Source organism: Doryrhamphus excisus, chromosome 1 (assembly GCF_030265055.1).
Source record: "Doryrhamphus excisus isolate RoL2022-K1 chromosome 1, RoL_Dexc_1.0, whole genome shotgun sequence".
In the NCBI taxonomy this organism is placed as follows: domain Eukaryota; kingdom Metazoa; phylum Chordata; class Actinopteri; order Syngnathiformes; family Syngnathidae; genus Doryrhamphus; species Doryrhamphus excisus.
In genome coordinates, this window is record NC_080466.1 from 42,950,558 (window position 1) to 42,970,910 (window position 20,353).

General features: G+C 41.1%; 2 protein-coding genes across 5 annotated transcripts in view; both read left to right on the forward strand.

Annotated features, from left to right (window-relative positions):
• Nucleotides 1-87: 87 nt before the first annotated feature.
• avpr2b.1 (arginine vasopressin receptor 2b, tandem duplicate, 1) lies at nucleotides 88-2,658 on the forward strand. Its single transcript, XM_058055333.1, has 2 exons — nucleotides 88-1,403; nucleotides 1,955-2,658. Exons 1-2 carry the CDS (start codon nucleotides 548-550, stop codon nucleotides 2,221-2,223), a joined length of 1,125 nt encoding a protein of 374 aa, XP_057911316.1. The 5' UTR covers nucleotides 88-547; the 3' UTR covers nucleotides 2,224-2,658.
• Nucleotides 2,659-2,901: 243 nt separating this feature from the next.
• itpr1b (inositol 1,4,5-trisphosphate receptor, type 1b) overlaps nucleotides 2,902-20,353 on the forward strand; it is a 124,681-nt gene continuing 107,229 nt past the window's right edge. For 2 of the 4 annotated variants that reach the window (XM_058051928.1, XM_058052183.1), the window contains exons 1-4: nucleotides 2,902-3,055; nucleotides 8,503-8,690; nucleotides 17,427-17,565; nucleotides 20,228-20,322. The gene's annotated coding sequence lies outside the window, so the exon portion shown is untranslated. The remainder of the gene's footprint in view (nucleotides 3,056-8,502; nucleotides 8,691-17,426; nucleotides 17,566-20,227; nucleotides 20,323-20,353) is intronic. The other 2 variants (XM_058052012.1, XM_058052107.1) reach the window with 1 other exon arrangement.

A 20,353-nucleotide genomic window follows, 5' to 3' on the forward strand; every position in this document is an offset into this window, starting at 1 on the left:
TTTATCCACCTTTGCCTTTTAGACAGAACCCAGTGAATTCCCTTTCTCACAGACGTGGTCTTGCATCTGTTATGCCTCGGATACGACATTCAAAAGCAGAAAATGGCATTAGATTTTCCAAAATAAGGCTTGTTTTTATACAGGCAGTGTAAAATAAGCTTTGAATAATGCTGTTTAGATTATGCGTATACACATTTTACTGCAAAATCAAAAATATGGACACACTTCAAATAGATTTGTGGGAAATTCTCAAAGGTAATTAAGCTCATAGTCAACCACATATCGAGTCCTGCTGAATGCTTTCCGGATAAACTCGTTGCTTATATATCTAAACATGGGGGCTAAGCTCCTCCTGTCTTTCAACCTATGGACGTCCCTACTGAAATGTGGAGACCCCTTTACATTGTGGATTGACTGAGATTTGCCCCTCCTCCCGTCAAGATGACGTCCTCTCCCATCACGTCTTCCCCCGGAGATGCTCAACACACAGTGTGCTTTTTCTCCCTTTCTGTCCGGATGACCCCCAACGCTCTTCCAGTGCGCCACTATGGAACGCTGGATTGAGAACCTTACGAGTAACATCTCTCAGGCGGACGCGCAGCCCGAGGACGAGCCGCGCGACGAGCGCTTGGCGCGGGTGGAGGTGGCTCTGCTCTCCGTCATCTTCCTGACGGCCGGGCTCCTCAACTTCGGGCTCCTGCTGGTGCTGTGGAAGAGGAGGAAGCAGCTCTCCAGAATGCGCGTCTTCGTCTTCCACCTGTGCCTCGCCGATTTGGTGGTGACATTTTTCCAAGTTTGTCCGCAGCTGATGTGGGACATCACGGACCGCTTCGTGGGTCCGGACGTGTTGTGTCGCGCAGTGAAGTACCTGCAGGTGGTGGGCATGTTCGCCTCCACGTACATGATCGTAGTGATGACCATCGATCGTTATCAAGCCGTCTGCCACCCCATGGTCACATTCCAGAGGCACAGGGCGCGCTGGAACGCGCCCGTGTGCGCAGCCTGGTGCGCCTCCTTGGTGGGTGGCATCCCGCAGGTGTTCATCTTCTCCCGCGTCGAGGTAGCCCCAGGGGTGTACGACTGTTGGGCCAGGTTCGTCTCGCCGTGGGGCTTGAGAGCCTACGTGACGTGGACATCTATGGTCATCTTCGTCTTGCCGGTTCTCTCTGTGATCGTGTGCCAAGTGCGCATTTGTCGCGCGGTGTACTCCAACCTGCACTTGAAGTCGCACCATGTCGAGGGGCAATCGAGCAGCAGAGCCTACAGCGGGGCTGGGGTGTCCAAAGCCAGGGCGAAGACGCTGAAGATGACCATGGTCATTGTGCTCACCTACATCTTCTGCTGGACTCCTTTCTTCACGGTGCAACTGTGGTCCGTGTGGGACCAGGACGCACCCATTCAAAGTAAGGACAATTACCAAGAACCGATCCAACCCAAATACAGGGTTTAGAAATACAACCTAACCATCTTCTGTTGCTTTTTGGGGGATTTTTTAAAGAACGTTATAAGCAAGACGGAGCCGCCTGTGAGTGCAATTTGAGTCTCCAAAAGTGTCCAATAAGACCAGAAATATACTTAAAAAAAAAAAAAACAGTGTTGTAATTGGCAAAGCTGATCCCTCTTGCTACATGTTCTTATTCTCTGGCAGACCAGGTGTGTTAGGAAGTATAGTTACAATGCCATCTACTGGAGTTGTTGGAACAACAAGCTCCCGTGATGTATAGTATTTATGAGTGGGGTCAAACAGTGCCAAATGTATTTGTGGCGGTTAAAATGCACTTATGGCGGGCGGGCACAGATAGATGAAGCACTGGAATTGTTAAAGGTGGAAAAAGGGAGCCAACTCCATATATTATTATCCTATCTGTGCAGTATTTTGAAGAGCTGATGATCTATTTGTATACATTTTAAACCTCAGTTTTGCTATAATATTTTTTTTATCACTGGCTTCCAGCTGCAACCTTCACCATCCTGATGCTGCTGGCCAGTCTGAACAGCTGCGCAAACCCTTGCATCTACCTGATGTTCAGCGTCAAGTCCCCCGGGAGGCTTGTGGACGTGGTGTGCAGAGGCAGGTCTCATCAGCGGGAATCCATGCAAGAGGAAGCAACCATGGTCAGCTCGCTTTTCATCAACCTCAAGAACCTGTCAGAACCGAGACATTTACCTGCCCTGAGACCGCTTTATGGCGTCAGAACAGGGACGGGGCAGGAGGCGTCTTAGACCATCAGACTGTAAATGTCCGAAAATGGTCCCTTTTTAGTAGGGCTGGTTTTCCAGCGGTTCCACCAGCGGTTCCACCAGCGGTTCCACCAGTGGTACCACCACACACCATGCACCAGCAGTTCACTGATTCTCATTTTATGGTGTATGAATGTGAAATAGTGTTTGGTGGTGGTTCGAGAGCCTGCGTGGCGTTAAATGGCAGCTTTTCAGTCAGACTACTCTGGGGCAGTTGTGGATACAGATATAGTTAACCACCACCAATTTGTGACTGGGGAGTGAATGAATAATGGGTTCAATTCATGTGAAGCGTTTGGGTGCCTTGAAAAGGGCTACATAAAATCTCAATCGATATTATTATTGTTATTTGTTTTTTTCTACATAATTTTGTGACCAAAATGTGTGATGTTTTGGCGTAATAAATCCTTTGAGTGACATATTAGTGTGATTTTGCTTTGTTGTGGTATGTAGTCATGTCGATGGTTTCCTGACACGTCACTGTGATTTTCTCTGGAGTGCAAATGCGTGGTGTTTTGTTAATATATCGTACAATATGTGAGTTTAAAATGTAGATTCTTACTTACATGATTGCCTCAGTCGCTGCAATTGAGGTAAACGGTTAATGGTGAAAATATGAAAACATATTTGAAAATTATGTGCCGTTATGATGTTCGCCAATAAATCGTTCATGTTTAACATTTCTGCGCGTGGCACTCTTTAAATTAGCGTGTGATTAAATGTAGCTGCCAATTACGACGCTGGATGGGCACCTGAATGCACCAGGGTAGCCGCAGCATTGAGAATGACGATGTTCACCTAACAGTCTGTAAAGGTGAGCAACCTGGTTATTTCTCATTGTTTCAGTGCTAGAAGCTGTTTGTTGTTGTGTTGTGTTGTGTTGTATTGTGTTGTGTGGCTTAAGCATACAGCCGCCAAACGTGTCGCTGACAGAAATTAGCCTCGTTAGCATCAGCAGTATTTCCGGAAATGTCTGTCGGCGTTGTTTTGTCCCAAATATGTCACATTATATTGTTTGCATGCTATTTTGATGTACTCAGTGTACTGTCGATAGCTTGGTAGCTTGGTAGCTAGGATGTTATGTTGCTAACTGGTAGCTTTGTAGCCATTGTGGTAGGTCGTGCCAGTGTGTCACGTGGCACTGTAAATAAAAATAGCAGAAGAAGTAAGTCATAAATGTCAAGGAAGGAAGGAAGGAAGGAAGGAAGTGAGTGCATGGAGGAGGTGGGTACACCCCGGACTGGTCGCCAGCCAATCACAGGGCACATATAGACAAACAACCATTCACACTCACATTCATACCTATGGACAATTTGGAGTCGCCAATTAACCTAGCATGTTTTTGGAATGTGGGAGGAAACCGGAGTACCCGGAGAAAACCCACGCATGCACGGGGAGAACATGCAAACTCCACACAGAGATGCCCGAGGGTGGGATTGAACCCTGGTCTCCTAGCTGTGAGGTCTGCGCGCTAACCCCTAGACCACCGTGTTTATGGCGTTATATTAGTAAATAAATTATTATTTTGATGTCTAAGAAGCCTTTTTTGTGTGTTTATGTTGTATAGTTGTCAAGATATTTGGAGTGTCACAAAAGCAAAAAATATTTGTGTCAAAGTGAAAGTTATGCTTGAACTGTATCATTTCACAAGAAGCCAGTTTTATCCCTTTTCTAGTTGGGAACTGATATTTTCCTGAAACTTACCTACTTGTATTTTTTAGTTGATTTATCTATAAAAGTAGTATGACAAAAACATTCTATTAAGTGAGTAGTTTGTTTATTTGTGTTAAAAATCTCCGCAGAAGCAGAGAAAATGAAAAGCGCGAACGCTACAGACAATGCGTGAAGACAAATGGACAGAAATGAAACCAGTACACAGGAATGATGATGTGATGTGCTACAAGTGTGGAATCAAAGCATAACAAAAGAGACACCGTACTCGAATAATGTGGTGCCGTTATTTTCAAAGCAGGACACACAAAGAAGCCGTGTGATAAGGCAGCGATAAAGACCACCTCTTCAAAGCAAGCTGGAGACTCGGGCTGTCGATTTGGCAGATGGACTGTTATTTGTTATTACACATAAGGGAATTGCTCAACACGACGCTCCCATCTCCTGGACGACACCTACGACAACACACAGCACGGCCACGTCGAGCACCACACATGCTAGCATACCCTCAGCAACCTCAGCATCGGCGTCAAGAAGGTATGGGATTGATCAATTATTTGAAAAACCTTCAAATATCTGCTCTTACCATGGGAAATACGGCAAAAGTGGCTCCACAAACCCAGGCTTTTTTCTCAAGATGCAACTGGACAAAACCTAACATCCACAATCAGTCTTCATCAGTCCCTTTGGAAGTGGTTATCAACGGACTCTATCAAGTCCGGTTTAGCACTTTCAGGTTTGACGCCATGTGATTCTACTTCCACTGAACAGTGAAGTGATCCCAGCCAGTGTACAGTACGTAATTATTATGGCGCGTTTGGAGGAGTTCCCAGTGTTAACTTTCATAGGCCATAGCATGGTCCCAACCAGTCACCATGGCGATACATGAAGATGCTTTAAAAGAGAGCGACTTTTCACTCGACACAGCTCGAGAAGTCACTAAGCCCCTCCCCATAGCGACCTGCGTGTGTTTTGCGCTGATGTTTGGCTGCTGATGATGGCCGTGGATGCATCTCGCATTTGATTGGTTGGTGCTCTGGCCTGCAAAGTTTTGGACTCGGATCTTCTTCCGAGTTTCAAGTGGCTACTGAACTGAACTGAAACTGTGCAGGTTTGCACATTTATTTAATTATATTATTTTACGTCAAAATATCATCTATAAAATACAATAGATTTAAAAATAATATTGAAAATTTGGAAATTTTTAATGTTTAAAATGTTTAGCCAAGGCGGCACGGTGGTCGAGTGGTTAGCACGCAGACCTCACAGCTAGGGGACCAGGGTTCAATTCCACCCTCTGCCATCTCTGTGTGGAGTTTGCATGTTCTCCCCGTGCATGCGTGGGTTTTCTCCGGGTACTCCGGTTTCCTCCCACATTCCAAAAACATGCTAGGTTAATTAGCGACGCCAAATTGTCCATAGGTATGAATGTGAGTGTGAATGGTTGTTTGTCTATATGTGCCCTGTGATTGGCTGGCGACCAGTCCAGGGTGTACCCCGCCTCTCGCCCAAAGACTTGGATAGGCTCCAGCTGGGATAGGCTCCAGCACCCCCGCAACCCTCGTGAAGATAAGCCGCAGAAAATGAATGAATGTTTAGCCAATTCTGATGTATGTTTTCTTTATTAGTGACCTTAACCAAGACAAATCTCACTACTTTTGTTCCAGGAGCATTTTGCTTGTAGACCAGTATGATTAAACATTATTAGCACATCCACGTTTATTCCGACTATGCCTTTTCCCATAATGTCAGCCTATCATGTTATGAAACGCGTTGCTTAATGAATTCATTAGAGGAAAAAAATGAAAGTCAACTCTCAGTGGCATTTATTAGCCTGCCATAAATGATGAAAACAAAAGGACAGAACATTATGTTGACGCTGACGTCCCTTTTTTCCTCAGCCTTGAAAAGGTGTACACGGTTCATTCATTAGTAGACCTCAACTCCACAAAAGCCAGACTTTTTGTGGTCATTTCCCAAGTATCCAAAGATGCCTAAAGCGCTGTTTCATTCATGCCCCTGACCGCAGTCCACATAATTAGAAGAAGCCAGGCCTGTGCGTGCATCCCAGGAGTCGTATTATTAATAGTAATATTAAGTCCTGGTTCGCTGTGTCCATTTTTCAAAGTGACTCTGATACCTGGATGTAAATTTTAGTGCTACTGGAATTTTACTGTAGATGTTTTTTTTAAATTTAAATTCTATCCAGGTCTCCATGGGTGAACATCACAGATACATCAATTACTGATACACGGATGTTTTGAAAAATTGCATGTGTTTTTGCTCTTCAGCATGACTGCTTGATGTTTGTATTCATGTAGTCGGACATAGGAGATAAAGACCCAAATGACACTACAGTAACAACATATACAGTCTGAGCTATGTAGAAGGGGAAATCAAGTGGGTGATGCATTTCTAACGGTCATTCTGGGAACACGATGCTCAAACAAAGTCATTAAAAAGATTGAAATTGAGGTTGAGGTTAATAAGAAAATCTCACTGATGTGAGGCGTGTACCATCCAAGTCCATCATCATCTTGCAAAGCCCAGAAGATTATGTTTTGATGTCAATCTAACATAATATAAATAATAGAATATTGCTTGACAGGCAGGTTTATTATGGTGTATATTAAAATATTATGGGGCGGTGGGACACCTTATATATACATGGCTAAATATCACCCATCTTTGGCAGCCTTGCATGTTTTTCCTCCTAACTGTTGTTGCGGTAGTTTTGGGTTCTTTGTGTATTTTCTGCAAAAATAGGTTCGGGAAAAAAAAATGTATGAATAGTTTGAAAATATAAAAAAACAACAGCAGAAATGGGGGGGGCAAAGACCGAAGTCCATCATCTCAAAGCTGAGATTCAAGCGCCCTAATGGTGTCCTAGCGACCATACAACTATGATCGCTAGCAATGAGGAAACATGACGAGAAACATTTCAATTTTGTTTTGTTCATTCATTCATTTTCTACCACTTATCCTTACGAGGGTCGCGGGGGGGTGCTGGAGCCTCTCCCAGCTGTCTTCGGGTGAGAGGCCGGTTACACCCTGGACTGGTGGCCAGCCAATCCCAGGGCACATATAGACAAACAACCATTCACACTCACATTCATACCTATGGACAATTTGGAGCGGCCAATTAACCTAGCATGTTTTTGGAATGTGGGAGGAAACCGGAGTACCCGGAGAAAACCCACGCATGCATGGGGAGAACATGCAAACTCCACACAGAGATGACCGGGGGTGGAATTGAACCCGGGTCTCCTAGCTGTGAGGTCTGCGTGCTAACCACTTGACCACTGACCACTATTCTATTATATCATAACCAAAGCAGAAATACTCTACACTCCTCACCAAATGTCAATATACTTTTTGCACTGTTGGACTTTAAAGAGGTTCTAAGTAAAGCTAAGTTAAGTATTTTATTGTAAAGAAGCGTCCAATAAAAAAGTTGAAGAGCACACTCATCATCTCTTGATGGCAAAGGCAACAAAGCTTTCGCTCTTGGACGAAGGTGGGATTGATAAGCAAGGCCTCTGGCAGCACCATCGCTGCTAAGACAGTCATTTCACACTTCCCCAAAACATCCTGAGGGTCATGGAACTAAAACGTCAAGTGGTAACCCCCCCCCCCCCAAAAAAAAAAACGAATCAGAGGACGGCATTGGCTATCCGCCAAGACACAGGACCATCCTGGGCCCAAATGAAGGTTGGTACTGGTGCAGAGTGAAGTCCCATCAGACTAAACCATAAGACTCCATCTTCCAGAGAAGGCTTTTATGAAGAAGAAAAAAGCATTGTTTGTAGTGGAATGATCCTTCAATGGAATAATGGAGCTTCAGGTTGTGCAGGGGTGTCAAATGGTGACAATTAATTGAAAATTAATGAATGAATGAATAATACATGGGCGGCACGGTGGTCTAGGGGTTAGCGCGCAGGCCTCACAGCTAGGAGACCAGGGTTCAATCCCACCCTCGGCCATCTCTGTGTGGAGTTTGCATGTTCTCCCCGTGCATGTGTGGGTTAATTGGCGACTCTAAATTGTCCATAGGTATGAATGTGAGTGTGAATGGTTGTTTGTCTATATGTGCCCTGTGATTGGCTGGCGACCAGTCCAGGGTGTACCCCGCCTTACGCCCGAAGACAGCTGGGATAGGCTCCAGCACCCCCGCGACCCTCGTGAGGAAAAGCGGTAGAAAATGAATGAATGAATGAATGAATAATACATTTACGGGGAGAACATGCAAACTCCACACAGAGATGGCCGAGGGTGGAATTGAACCCGGGTATCCTTGCTGTGAGGTCTGCGCGCTAACCACACGCGTGACTCGGTTAGTTTGTCAAATCATATTTTCTCATTGTAGGTTTCTGAAAATGAACGTTAAAATCTCCTCTTGTTCCCGTGTCTGCCCTGCTTCTCAGCATATCCAGATGTGGAGGTGAACATACGTTTTAGTATGCTGGCCTTCATGGACAAAAATGATACCTTTCCAAAGATAAGATTGCTCAGTTCAACGCCTGTTTTCACTCGTGTCTTGCAGTACGACACTGTGTACTCATAGATGTATTATTTATTTGTAATCTGCAGGTGCAATACTTTTGAGAACAGATCATGCACAGCTGGAGCTAACGGTACCTCCATATGGACGTCCTGAAAGCACCGCGGGAAAAGTGATGTGCAAGGTGATAACGCCCGCGGGGCAATTACCTTGGCCACAGTATTGTTGCTAGAAGACATGTTGCTGTACAACCCAAACGGATGCTTTTCCGATAAAGGTAGGGACTACAGACACTACATCAGTTATAGGTGTAATCTTACCGTATTTTATCGTAAATTATGCAGTGCATTAATGAGAATGAACACCAATATGCACACGACGGTGTTTAATTCTAATTTAGCTGCACTTCAAACTTGTCTCGTTCAATGGTGGCGAGGTGATGGTTATGACAGGGAAAATCACTTAACCGGTCCCCTATGGTGTCTCAGCAAAACACAACCTTTAAAATGACTAATTGCTTTATGTCAATTAACACACATTGCGCTCAGGGAAAGAAGCTCAATTTGATGTGTTGTGATAGCGTTAGCCGCATAAATATTTCACTGCTACAATTGGGAGAGCCGTTGCTGTCATTTTATTAATACAATAATTTGACAGGAATAATGAGGCCATCAAGAGCCTTTTTTTTCCGATGCACGGATGCGCTCAGATACCGTGGAAACGCGCCAGGCGATTCAGGACAACCGCTTGGGAAAGCAATTGTGTTCCCAGAGACTTAAAGAATGCGCCATTAAATGCAAATCAATAACTATAAAGAACAACAGCAGGCGGTTCAACAAACCACAGTAGCATTTATTGTAATATGTGATCAAATTGCTCCCAATAATTATGATACACAACAAACGAAGTTTCAAGAAATAACGCTTCATCAAGTCATGAATCCTCAGGAGCGATATGAAATGCCCCTTAGTTCCATCTTCAGTCTTTATTCACCTTTCCTGTAAATGTTCGATTCCATCTGGGGGAAGGCCATTTTCTGTTCCGGCATGGCGGCGCCCCCGTGCACAAAGCAAAACAAAGCCTGTTTTCGTTTTGTCAGGTTTGACCCCAGTCTTCCACATTGCACACAATTCAGACAAGGGGAAAAAACCCAAACACTGTAAAAATAAAAGATAAAAAATATCAAGAAAGGTACACAAAGGCATCCTCCGGGGGACTAAAGACTGAATGGACTCTCTTTTCCACAATGCCTCGTTGTTACATGTTACATCATAGTGTGTATGGAGCTTTCTTTGTGTGACCCTGGTATTGAACGATTGCATACAATCCGTATAAATACCTTAATTCATCACTATATGTATATACAGTGATGAAGTCTCGCTGAAGAATAGTCATTCTTTTAGAGTTGGGACACTATAGACAGATTACGGTTAAGTAATCATTTTGTCATTATTATTGGGTGCTTTATTTCTTCATAGAATGCACACAGAACGATGAACAACTCGTATCAGTCTCATTTCTTCTCATAAACACATGGGCATGTTCTAACGAGGTGTTAAAAAAAAACAAACATATTGTTAGTATGAACATTTTTTCTTTAATATTGCAACTTCCTGTGTCTAAAATGTTATTTTTATTCAATTCAATTTTTAGAAGAGGCCGTGGGCGGCAAATGGCCCCCAGGCTGCACTTTGGACACCCCTGTGCTGTTAGTCGTTATTATTTGTAAGACTTTCATTTATGAATGGACCCATTTTACATTACTAGCCTACTTTTCCTCACAATGAATTGGAAGGTGTTCATGCTGTACCGTGTTTGTCCAGAAGGTGTCAGTGTTGCCTCGTCTATGAATCTATGGAGTGAGGCCGAGATCTATACTATCTGTGAACTGAACCTCTAAAAAAAAAAAAAAACAGATTATTGGTTTATTGTTTTAATTTCCTTCTCATTCTGTCCACATTATATCATATTCATTTATTTATATAACAAGTTGTGTTTGCCATAAAGTATTATCTACATTAAATATTTTCATTGAGGATTTGGACCTGGAAAATAATAATCAGATTACCGATTGTGAGAATTTGTAGTTTATCTGCTGTTTTTGAAGGGGCTCAAGGTAACCTCCTTGGTAAACCCTCTCTACTTTGTCCCTGGAGGGTGTCCAGGACTACGGGGTCAAGGTGTGCTACTCTGTGCCATTCGGTTCTTTTACGATTGGAGCATGACCTTGGTCCACGTTGCCCACATTTAGTCAAACCTCTTGACGACGGCTGCCCTTTGTTGCCAGATGTGTTTATTAAATGTGTCCAGTTTGGTGGCCTGAGGATCCCATCTCTGCTATTAGCTATTAGCGCCTAATGTGGTTCAGATGGCTTCATCAAAAAGTGAACGCCAGGCTTTACTGTGACGGTTTGCAACTGTGTGTGAATCCGGAAGTCTGGAAGAACTGGGAAACGGGATGTCAACACAAGTTTATATCGAGCCAGAAAAGATGAAAACCAAAGTTTCTGATCTTTGAAAAAAGCAGAGATGTCAGCGGATGACAGAGACAAGCAGTGGCATAAAATAAATACGCCAGATTGATTTCCACGTCACCACTGAAGATTGACGTCCCCGATGGACGCCTGCCTTCATCCGCCATCTTCTTTAGAACACATTTGCTTTGTGACTCCCCTACTTTCAATCCCTAAGTGTTTTCCTTGCTGTCAAACCACCAACCAAACTTCTTTAAACGGTGATAGAAAATATTGTTTGCTGCAACTCATGTTGTTATGCTACGTTTTCTTCCTCACAGAAAGTAAACTGAATTCAGTGGATGCTAACCAACACCCAATGCACCAATTATGATTTGGTTCCTGGTGTCAACATCAGGCAGCAACAGCAGCATTAAGAAATTAGCCTAGTGGCCACAATACAACATATAACTCATCTTTCAATATTTTGGACTAATAATAGACCGCGCTCAGACTGTAAAGGTCATTTGTGGAGAACTTACAGTAAATAATTCTATTGACAATCTAGCAGGCCCGCCGTAAATAGCTGAGTGCACTTGAAGAAGCTTCACGAGAGGATGAGCTAATGAATTATTCACACGGTGAAAATATGTACTGCTTGATCACGAATGATGACATAGTTGCACACAAGCCAAAGTAGAGTTACATTCAAATGGACCAAAGGGTTCTGGTGCAAAACCACTGCAAGATTCACGAAGGAGGGGGGACCTTGTCCAAACCCTGCATTATCACGGGATACTTTTATTTACGTATATAGTGTTTTGCTTTGGTGTGGATTTTCTATTTTTCTGATTCAGTGAAGGCGTAATGTTTGGATTGTTGCGTAACGCGTATACCTCAACAACTGAGCTGATGACATCACGATGGCTACATCCAGTCACTGCTTTGTTATGGTCGGAAATTGGTCACCTGTTGAAGCAACATGTGAACTAAATTTGAAACACTTCTATGCTAGGACTATGTTATGCTAGCCATAGCATTTCAGTATGTGTATTGACACTTACTATGGTACCCATTATGTCATTGAATGCTCATATCACCTTGTACTTCGCTACGGGGTGCATTATTTAAAAACAAAAAAACCTTAAACTGTATTATGGAAAGCAGGAAGTGAACAAATGTAACAGTTACTGATTGTAAAAATGTAAATGAAAAAAAATTAAATCATATTAGGAAAGCAGGAAGTGAACAAATGTAACAGTTACTGATTGTAAAAAATTAAATTTAAATGAAAAAAAATTAAATCATATTAGGAAAGCAGGAAGTGAACAAATGTAACAGTTACTGATTGTAAAAATTTAAATTTAAATGAAAAAAAATCATATTAGGAAAGCAGGAAGTGAACAAATGTAACAGTTACTGATTGTAAAAATTTTAATTTAAATGAAAAAAAATCATATTAGGAAAGCAGGAAGTGAACAAATGTAACAGTTACTGATTGTAAAAATTTTAATTTAAATGAAAAAAAAATTAAATCATATTAGGAAAGCAGGAAGTGAACAAATGTAACAGTTACTGATTGTAAAAATTTAAATTTAAATGAAAAAAAAATAAATCATATTAGGAAAGCAGGAAGTGAACAAATGTAACAGTTACTGATTGTAAAAATTTAAATTTAAATGAAAAAAAAATCATATTAGGAAAGCAGGAAGTGAACAAATGTAGCAGTTACTGATTGTACAAATTTAAATTTAAATGAAAAAAAATTAAATCATATTAGGAAAGCAGGAAGTGAACAAATGTAACAGTTACTGATTGTAAAAATTTAAATTTAAATGAAAAAAAATTAAATCATATTAGGAAAGCAGGAAGTGAACAAATGTAACAGTTACTGATTGTAAAAATTTAAATTTAAATGAAAAAAAATTAAATCATATTAGGAAAGCAGGAAGTGAACAAATGTAACAGTTACTGATTGTAAAAATTTAAATTTAAATGAAAAAAAATTAAATCATATTAGGAAAGCAGGAAGTGAACAAATGTAACAGTTACTGATTGTAAAAATTTAAATTTAAATGAAAAAAAATTAAATCATATTAGGAAAGCAGGAAGTGAACAAATGTAACAGTTACTGATTGTAAAAATTTAAATTTAAATGAAAAAAAATTAAATCATATTAGGAAAGCAGGAAGTGAACAAATGTAACAGTTACTGATTGTAAAAATTTAAATTTAAATGAAAAAAAATAAATCATATTAGGAAAGCAGGAAGTGAACAAATGTAACAGTTACTGATTGTAAAAATTTAAATTTAAATGAAAAAAAAATCATATTAGGAAAGCAGGAAGTGAACAAATGTAACAGTTACTGATTGTAAAAATTTAAATTTAAATGAAAAAAAATTAAATCATATTAGGAAAGCAGGAAGTGAACAAATGTAACAGTTACTGATTGTAAAAATGTAAATTTAAATGAAAAAAAAATTAAATCATATTAGGAAAGCAGGAAGTGAACAAATGTAACAGTTACTGATTGTAAAAATTTAAATTTAAATGAAAAAAAAATTAAATCATATTAGGAAAGCAGGAAGTGAACAAATGTAACAGTTACTGATTGTAAAAATTTAAATTTAAATGAAAAAAAATTAAATCATATTAGGGAAGCAGGAAGTGAACAAATGTAACAGTTACTGATTGTAAAAATTTTAATTTAAATGAAAAAAAATTAAATCATATTAGGAAAGCAGGAAGTGAACAAATGTAACAGTTACTGATTGTAAAAGTACCAGTCACAATCACTGGACCGTTCCAAATCATCCTCATTTAATGTCGTTTAATGTAGTCATGTAGTTTGCAGGTCTCTAGTTTCTTATAATAAGGCTCGGAATTTGGAAATGTCCGGTGGGCCAGGTTACGGTTTTTGGCGGGCCTTATGTGGCCCACTGTTCACAGTTTGCCCACGCCCAAACTAATCGGTATGTAATGTAAGTGCCCCCACCATGACAGTTGTATTTCATGGAGAACTATCTCCCTGCAGTTTGCTGTTTTTGGACAAAATATGGAAAAAATATTTCGGTCCTCTTAGGAGCGTTTATATCGACGTCTCAACTGCACACCCGCCGACACAGAACCCGCTCAGACCCTCAGCCGACAGCTTATCCAATTAGGACCGCTGAAAGGTTCGCTCACAAGGGAGTCGATGCTGAAATTGCCGACCGCGGTTGGACGTGGCCCACACAACATGTGTAAAATTGACGGTTTGGCTCTCGGTAGACCTTGCCGCTCGCTTCCTCCCAAGCCGGGCTTTGTGCCAGATGAGGACGGTGCCGCAGACCGCCGGGCCGGCCAAGGCACAAATCTTGCGTGAAAGCCGCTTAAAAACCACTGGTGGTTTTTATGGATGTCTTGATGTCCGGGATTGTAAACAACACTTCATCTCATTCTTTCCTAAATGAGATTGAGCCCTAAATTGATCCACAATTGGCTGCTTGTTTCATTTGAAGACGTAATTAAAAAGGCATTTGCATTTTATATCATTATAATAGCCTGAATTTTGCGTTTATCACCATCTAATATATTTGGATTTTAAATTGAATTTGCTGTCATGCTGAAAAAACACAAATATTAAATTGTATATTTCGGGCTGTTACAGTTTTAGCACATTTGTTGTTTGTTGTTGTACCAATAAGAATGATAATGTAACGCTTGGGTACTTTGTTCCGCATCAGACTACATTAGTTTTAATTCAATTACCGTATTTTCTGGAGTATAAGTCGCTCCAGAGTATAAGTCGCACAAGGCCAAAAATGCATAATTAGGTAGAAAAAAAACATACATAAGTCACATTTTTTGCGGGTAATTTATTTTCCAAACTACTTGACCAAAACAGACATTACGTCCTCTTGGAAGGCAAGTTCTAACATTAATAAAATAATAAAGAACAGGCTGAATAGGTGTATATGCTAACACAATGCTTATTCAGATACACGAAAAAATAATCATAAACAGAAAAGATGTCCAGTGTTTATGTAACATTCATTCATTCATTCATTTTCTACTGCTTTTCCTCATGAGGGTCGCGGGGGGTGCTGGAGCCTATCCCAGCTGTCTTTGGGCGAGAGGCGGGGTACACCCTGGAGTGGTCGCCAGCCAATCACAGGGCACATATAGACAAACAACCATTCACACTCACATTCATACCTATGGACAATTTGGAGTCACCAATTAACCTAGCATGTTTTTGGAATGTGGGAGGAAACCGGAGTACCCGGAGAAAACCCACGCATGCACGGGGAGAACATGCAAACTCCACACAGAGATGGCCAAGGGTGGAATTGAACCCTGGTCTCCTAGCTGTGAGGTCTGCGCGCTAACCACTCGACCGCCGTGCCGCTCGTGTTTATGTAACATAAACAGTTTATTTATTTATAAGTCGCTCTGGAGTATAAGTGGCAGGAACAGCCAACCTATGAAAAAAAGTGCGAGTTATAGTCCGGAAAATACGATAAGTGGATCGTCCAAATAGAACACAATGAGACCTTGGTTGACTTCCAAGTTGTTCCAATAATAAAACCCCAAAAAACTGATCATTAAATTCCGTATTTTCCTGACTATAAGTCGTGACTTCTATTGATTTCAGGGAATCCCTAGTGATGTAATAGTACACGCTACTGCCTTTAATGCAGAGTCCGTGGGTTCGATTGCCGGCCAGGAAGGTAATCCGGTGAAATCCGTGTGACAGTGTCCCGAGTATTATCTCCGGCCGACTTTTTAATGGAGCTCTTGCAGATGTGCCTGGCGGCTGGCGAGTTGATAGATTTGGCTTGTTCACGCTGACTGAACCGTGGAAAACAACGTCCCCATTGATTGTTCCATCTCGCAGAGTCGGTAATGCGAGTGTCACAATTCATAATTGATCACTCAATGCTGAATTACTGTCAGTTTTTGTTTGTGCTGAATAATTGAGGGAGATTTGTGGAACGCTGCCTTGCTGGTTGGTTGGTGCGTTGCTGGTTAACTGCTTGGGATTTGATTCCTGGCCATTGCAGGCCTTTAAATCTGATCTATTTATGTCTTTGTTTCACATTTTCATATGCCTCCTCGAGAACCCTGGTATTAGGGGATGGGGGTCCGATAGAGATCATCCAAGATCAGATTCTGCAGCAGCCAGGACAAGATTCCTTTATTACCACGACCAGTCTTCATCCATCAACGTTTCTACATGGAAACGATGATTTGCAGTAAATCTAGAGAATGAAGACCTGGTCTCGGTTTGAGGATGATTTATGTCATGAAATGCAAATGATGCAAAGTGGCATTCCCAATAAATTATGTATATAATAAACACTTCACCCATCTAACCATTCAAGTCAGTCATACTGTCCAATGTGTGACATGATTGGTCTTGGCTCAGTTGGCTGTTTTTTGTCATCCATGAATAATTACAGTATAAATGCATCCAATAACTCGGAGTGATCTTTCTCACTTAACCTTACACTCAATTTTTTTTCCGCCGATTGTTGTTGTGGTGGACCTGTCAGTTAAAAACCACTCGAGTCACATCCATCCAGGAGTCCTGGATGAGCTTAAAGCTAAAGATAGCCATGGAACGAATGTGACAGACATGACAAGAACTGTCTGGTGCAAAATGCAGCCAGGAAACTCAACTTGTCACCTGAGGCAAATTCTATTCTGGTAGGCCAAAAAAAAAAAACGAAATGTAAATATAAGAGCTATTAATATGTACAGTAAATATAAGAAACAGAAAGAACCTTCTAAATACAGTTTTTAACATGATTAAATTCCTCGTATCACAAAAAATAGTAGAAATAATAATATTAAAAAAATAACACATATACAGTAAGTAGACCTGTCCCACAAATTATCGCCGAAAACGATATTTGGGCACCAAAGCAGCGGGCGAACACAAGCAAAGGCAAAACCTTAGCAATAATTTTGAATGTTAACCGAAAAACATGCTAACCGGGGCGTATGTTAACAGAGGTACTACTGTATACTGTTTACATTTACAGCCTGATAAAAAAATAAAATCAGCAACAGTCTGCAAATTTGGACATATCTGCTTTAACGGATCAAAATTTTGGCATTTTTAGGGCATTTTATGGTCGTTATTCGCATTATTCGCATGAGTTCACGTGTTTCCATAAGTCACGTTTCAAGAAGGTAATTGCTACTCAGAGGTTGTGTGTGAACTATTAATAATTCATTGGGACAGATTTTTTTCTTATCTTCCACTCTACAAATATAAAATAGACGGCTGTTAAAAAATACAATGTACCGGTTTAAAAATAGTCCCACGTTTCTATTTTAATAACAAAAAAAAAATGTCAAACACATACGCCAAGGAGCTTTATGATCAAGTTGCTGCTATTTATGTCGGGGTTGGAATCGGATGGTCTCTTTTTGTTCTCGTCCAACCCATGTCGGTCGCATCTCCCGTAGCGTAGCTTTCATACGGACTTTCAAAGGCGTTACTGAGACCTAAAATTGAAAGACGTGATTTGAATTTCAAAGGCCTGACAGAACATGATGCTTCTATCAGCAGAATGACGGTCCTCTTGACAAGAGATGCCTTCAGAATTAATCATCCATGCTGAGAAGCCTCCTGGAAGACGCTTCCTCCGCCTGTGAAGCCAAGAGCCAAGGAGGCGGTTCCGGAGAGCTTCTGCAGAGAAAACTTGGTTTGTATAAGATCTTCTTCACACTGAGCTCGTCGTCTGCATGAAGAAATATTCCACTGCAACATTGAAATGGAACGTTATACAGAAATACCAGAAAAGCGGCCATTTGTGTGAGCTAATTAGGCATCGCTAATGCGACTCTGCTTGCACTTTCACTCACTTTGATTTGCAGGGCCCATGCCCAAACATCTCCATGGAGATCATCTTAAGGGCTCCTGAAGGCTGCACACTAAATGATCCCATTAAAGAGAATTGATGGCTATTAGGCATCATCAATCCGAGTTGTGGGGGGTGTTGGGGGGGCCTGCATGCATGCAAACTGTCGGGGCCAGATGTCCTCGTCATTAGCCAAAAGATTCAGTTTTTGTGCAAGTGGGGCATTCCAAGAACAATAATACAATCTGTGAAGTGAAAAAGGTGACGTAGATTGGGGAACGTGGAGGTAAATAAATAGAATGGTCGCTTTGGTTCATTTTTAGTTGTGCCTGCAGCAATAACCTCATTCTGTAGCACCGCCGGCTGGTGGCCGTGTCCCCAAACAACCTTCAAATGCTTCAAATGCTAACGCTGTAGAGGAGCTTGCTTGGGAAGACGCTCATTTTGGTGATTAGCTTTTATTCATCTCGCTTAAAATATCAGGTATTTGATAGTTCATTATTAAGAGTAGCGTAATGCCACATGAGTATTACTTTATTTATATTGTTTGGGCTTTGAATATTGGAGCACCTTTTACACAGAGACGACGTTGCCATATGAGCAGCTGCTTTGTTTGGTGCAGCCCGAGTACTAGTAGTAGTACTGTACTGTACACTAACGCTCTAATGATGTTTAATGATGATAACTTTTACTTTTACACAAATGTTTCTGTTGGCTGTTCCTGCGACTTATACTCCAGAGTGACTTATAAATGGAAAAAACTGTCTTTTATTGTTAGAACTTGCCTTGGTCAAGTAGTTTGTAAAATAAATTACCTGCAAAAAATGCGACTTATACTTCAGTGTATGTACAGTAAACCTCGGATATATCGGAAATTCGCTCACAACGGACAGATAAAAAAAGAACCAATTTTTCTGTAATGCATTTCCAATAAAAATTCATTGCATATATCAGATTTTTTATAACGGATTTTGCCTATTTCGGACAAAATCTCCAGTCCCGTTCCAATGCATTTCCATGAAATTTCCCTCGCATATATCGGATGGCCGCATCGTGGCGCTCCGATTCGCCGAATCGTGACAGGCCGCTATACGACGTCATTTGCAGCGTTTGCAGCGTTGCCTGCGCGTCCAGGTACATTGGAAACATAGTCAAGGAAGTGCCTTTTTATAACGGATAAAATCCCATTTACGCATATAGCGGATATAAATCCGATATATGCGTAAAACGGACATTTTCTGGTATACGCATATAGTAGCGGATTTCGCTTATATCGGACAACACCAGTGGGAACAATTGAATCCGATATATCCGAGGTTTACTGTACTTATGTATGTTCTTTTTGTACCTAATTATGCATTTTTCACCTTGTGCGACTTATACTCCGGAGCGGCTTATAGTCCGGAAAATACGGTATTTGTGTATATGGTACATGTGTTAAAGTTTCCCTACAGTGTGTAACCTTCTGCATGCTACACTTGTCCATGCTCTTCCACGTCGTCCTTGGAGTGGAGTGGGTAATACACGTCACAATATCCATGACAAGCTCTGTTCAAATATACTTCTGCCACGTTCTGGCTGTTTTTTATGCCTTATAACCCCCCCGAATAGTGACTTCTTCATCACGTCTTCACGCCAAAAGATGTATAAATAAGTTTTTGGGAGCTATCGTTCATGTTTAAAAATACATATCAATATGTCTTTGGTAGTGATTGAGGTAAAAGTCACATAGAGTGGTTATGAGGCGAATACACTAGTGGCTGTAAAGCAGCCCAAATGAGCGTCCTTCCCCCAAGTGAAGTGATAGTATTGATTATCCTTGAGCCGGCTTTGCTTGGCTGTGGTGCAGTGATTGCTGTCTCGGGTGTCAATGTGGAGACCTAATGTGGATGTCCTTGCATCCGACTGCCATGCACAGCGTAGTGGAGTACACGACAAATGTATAGCCAATATTTTCAAGGCACACCGGATCATAAGGCAGTTTCAATTATGGGGTGTATTTCTGTACTTAAGCCATACATAAGGTGCAAAAATCAGAATTTCATTTATTTTTATTTACCATGTGTCATAAGTGGAAGACTAAATAATTGCAATAATAACAAACGTCCTAGTTTGTGTTGTGGGTTGATATGACCTTGACAATAATTGCTTTCCAGAATTCTAAATGGTCAGTAGATGGAGGAGACAGATCAGACATGCTGTTCATACAAAAGAGAGTCGTGTACTCCCTGCCCGGAAAAAAGTCAGCTTTCAAAATTAAGAGACAGTATTACTAAAATAATACTTTTTGTGTGAAGCTTCAATACTTAATAAAGTCTGTACTTTGCAACCTGCTGAGGACGAGCCACTCCTCTCTAATATGTTCAATGATGATTTTTTTCACGATGACTAAATAGTTTTATTGTCATTTTTATTATTATAATTGAGTTTTTTTCACATTCATGGCTTGAAAAAGGTGTGAGAGAAGCCGTCAATGTCAAACTAAAAAGGCTCTCTCCAAACGCAGGAGGTTCGCCCCATCATCGTCATCGTTTGCTTACAACGATAGCATCTCTCCTCCAAAGATTGTCTCATTCCACGGGAAGAGTGGCCACAAACAAGGTGAGAATTTAAACATCAACACTAATTATAG